General features: G+C 38.8%; 1 protein-coding gene across 1 annotated transcript; it reads left to right on the plus strand.

Annotated features, from left to right (window-relative positions):
• rps17 (ribosomal protein S17) lies at nt 1-3,229 on the plus strand. The gene is made up of 5 exons (XM_030765821.1): nt 1-34; nt 824-975; nt 1,508-1,613; nt 1,784-1,849; nt 3,114-3,229. The coding sequence occupies exons 1-5, from the start codon at nt 32-34 to the stop codon at nt 3,189-3,191; spliced, it is 405 nt and encodes a 134-aa protein (XP_030621681.1). The 5' UTR covers nt 1-31; the 3' UTR covers nt 3,192-3,229.
• The last annotated feature ends 398 nt before the right edge of the window (nt 3,230-3,627 follow it).

Raw genomic sequence — 3,627 nt, forward strand, 5'->3', positions numbered from 1 at the left:
TTGTGGGTCTCTTTCCCAGCGAAAATTCAACATGGTGGGTACATTGTAATAAGTAATCCGCTGTAATCTTTCCCCGAAACTGGAAAATCACGTTCAGTTTTGTAACAGATCAGATATATATGTGTTGAAATATCTTAAACAAACTTTATTGCACAGGTTTTTCATCGAATTAAGCGATTTCTCGTATGATGTCTTGGGTCTTAACTGGTCTTGTAAACGGAGGAATCATTTTCTTTGACCCGCGATATTATAAAAGCTTCACTAATTTGAGCTCATTTTTAAAGTCTTGATAAGCATATTAGGTATTTTCTACTTATCATTGTTTAATTTTGAACACATTTGAAAACGGTAATTATCACTGACAGCCGAAGGGGCAGACTAGCATTAGCGAGACGGAACACTGGCCGAAGTACATGGGAGATGCTGTAAAATAGATTTTGAGTTTACGATACTTTTTAACACGGCCCATTGCGTGTGGTACTTATCGCTGGCTTTTCATTATATCCATAGTACACCCAGCTGTGATTATTTTCTGTGTCGGAAATTATTCTGTACCTGTAGCGATGTAGCAAGTTAAACTCTACAACTGTGCTATTTTGAGCCTTCTATTGAAGGTGTCTGAAATATAAACGACAGCATTGTGCAGTATGCATTAAAACAGACTTAGAATAATTTATTTGGCATCAAGAAGCATATTTAGTATTATATGTAATGGGAGAGTCACTGTTTTCAGATATTTTCTCTCCCCCTAGAATGTTACTGCAACCCAAATGGAGGTCCGTGGTTGACCAGAGAAGCTAATTCTACTTTATATATTCTTTAGGGTCGTGTCAGGACAAAGACCGTGAAAAAGGCCGCCCGGGTCATCATTGAAAAATACTACACCCGTCTAGGCAATGACTTCCACACCAACAAGAGAGTGTGTGAGGAGATCGCCATCATCCCAAGCAAGCCTCTTCGTAACAAGATTGCTGGGTAAGTGAACCCTGTCCACTGTTTTGTGTATAGCCGCTGTCGCAGACAAGATGAAACAGTGGTATATTTCATGGTTTAAAAAAGGCTGATCAGTTTTGGTGATGTATAAACTCCAGAGTGTGTCCTGGAGACTCACTGGATGTTTTCAGTACTTATGTACATGCATTGGAGGTTTAAGAATGTTCTGATCAGAGATGTGTACAGTGGTTGAAATAACAAAGTCCTGACGTTATCATTTATTTCTGCCAGGGAAAAATGAACATTGCAAATATGAAGTTCAGTACAGAATTTGTTTTTCCAATCCTAGCGCACATTTTTAGATGTTGAAGTTGGCTTGTCATTTATGAATTGACTAACATTTTCATTGCCTTATTTGTGTGTGCATATGTCCCATCTTTTCTATATGTCTGATCAATGGTCATACATGATAGAAATGTGTGTGTGTGTTTCTGAAGCTTCCCTGGATCAAAATTCTGAATACTGAAAGTGACAGGTCATATTTGATATGGATGATTTGTCCCTTTTCGTGCAGGTATGTCACCCATCTGATGAAACGCATCCAGAGGGGTCCTGTCAGAGGCATTTCCATCAAGCTTCAGGAGGAGGAGAGAGAGAGGAGGGACAACTATGTCCCAGAGGTCAGTGTGACCCTTAAGATGTGCTAACCAGGCACCCAACTGGCTTCCCAACCATTCCCAAACTGTTGAAATGACAGTTTTATGTAAAACTGTGCTGCTGTCTGACTGATTTAATGAGTATACTCATCATGGACCCTCACATCAATTCTTTCTGAAATTGCACTGTACAGGTGTCTGCTTTGGACCAGGAGATCATTGAAGTGGATCCTGATACCAAGGAGATGTTGAAGATGCTGGTAAGTGTTTTTTTTTTTTTTTAGGTTGGGGAGTGGTTAAATCCTTATCTAGTTAAGTGCACATACTTAACCTCCAGGTCTGACCTCCAGGTAAATTAGAGGTCTTTTAGTCAGGCTTCAGCTGTTCTGCTCCATGTCTTTGTAATGGGAAATTATTGGTTGTATGATTTTTTTTGTTTTTTTCTGAGAGGGAAGGCTCTGGACTCCCCTTGCTGATTTTATCAGTGTCAGTTCAAGCACTGTTGCTTTTTTGTGCCCAAAATAACACTTCTGTTAGTGTTTGGAATTACTCCATGGGGAATCCATTGCATTTGCAGTACTATGGTAGAAAAAGCAACAATGACTCCTGAAAAGCAAAGGCAGTCATTGTTGCTGCAAGCCTTTACGCAATCTTTGTCACTCTAGATAGACGGGGAATACCTGGATAAGTACAAACAGAACTTTCTCTTTTAGGCATTGGGACTGTATTAGGAAACAATGGGATTTAAAATGCAGCTTAGACTCAAGAAATACACCCTCCAGTTCTTCAGGCCCGTTGACCAATGCTACATTTTCCCCACCATTCTATTTTTGAAACAAAAGTTAAAGGTTTCCATTTTTGTCATTTACACTGAAGTGGGCTCTTTAGAGTCCCATCTAGAAAACCGTAGTGTGTCTGATCATCTGAATATTTAATTCCCTCAGTCTTATGATCATGCTTATGGCCAAGTTTCCCAAAAACAGTCTGTTGAATTGGTGGCAGCTGTATTTTGAGAATTTCCTCATGTTTAATGATTAAAGAAACATGGCTTGAACCTGAACCTCTTCACCCTTTCAGATACCTAAGATTTCTTTTAAAGTGCATCTCCAGGAGTGACGTGTTTTGAACACATAAAATGGTACATTCAGTTGACTAGCACAGATAAGTTTGTGTGGTCAGTTGTTTAGATAGAAACTGTGGTAGGAAATGGTGTACAAACAGGAAGTATTTCATTTCATATTTAATTACTCTATTGGCCCTAATGAGCAGCATGAGAAAGCTTTACGTGTGTCAGCAGGGAGGCTTCCCTCACAAACAGCTGTTTTTTCTGCCTATTTTCTTCCAGTTTTTCTGCTCATGTTGTGTGTGCTCTAATCAAGCAGTACAGGCTTGTGATATGATATTTGATATGTGACGTTTATGGTCATAATTAATTTTATGCTTTGTATTTGTAAACCAATAGTTTAAGATTGTGTTTTGTTGACTGCAGACTCCAAAAAGCTGACGCTTTCATGTTTGTTACAGGACTTCGGCAGCCTCTCCAATCTACAGGTGACCCAGCCCACTGTTGGAATGAATTTCAAGACACCCAGAGGCATCTAGATATTCAGTTCCGTATAAAAAATAAAGAATGAAAAAGACTTCTGTGTTGTCAGTATTTTTGGGGGAAAAATCAGTTTGGTCTTCTGTTTCCTAAAAACCAATGGTGTATAAATGCTGCTTTCACAAGCACTTCCTTAAATGGTTAAAATGAAACGTTGCGGGTTGTAGTAAACATTTATGCATACATTATTTACACAGGTACTCTTGTTTAACGGTGTGGAGGAAAAGGGTACTGTTCAAGCATTCTGTACATCACATGCTGTTAATAAACAAATCATTTATCAGAACATATTTTTGTTGTCAGTAGCTAACCGAGCGAGGCTTAACAAGTGTCGCACGTCAGCCACTCTTAAAGGATCACTATTATCCTTAATACTGAAAAGGACATTTAATTTGGCAGTTGCATAATTTATCAAAAAAAGAGTTCTAGTAGTAA

Source organism: Chanos chanos, chromosome 2, assembly GCF_902362185.1.
Source record: "Chanos chanos chromosome 2, fChaCha1.1, whole genome shotgun sequence".
In the NCBI taxonomy this organism is placed as follows: domain Eukaryota; kingdom Metazoa; phylum Chordata; class Actinopteri; order Gonorynchiformes; family Chanidae; genus Chanos; species Chanos chanos.

Coding starts and splice junctions, on each gene's coding strand:
- rps17 (XM_030765821.1), top strand. Junction 976..1,507: donor CTTCGTAACAAGATTGCTGG/GTAAGTGAACCC, acceptor CTTTTCGTGCAG/GTATGTCACCCATCTGATGA. Junction 1,614..1,783: donor GGGACAACTATGTCCCAGAG/GTCAGTGTGACC, acceptor TGCACTGTACAG/GTGTCTGCTTTGGACCAGGA.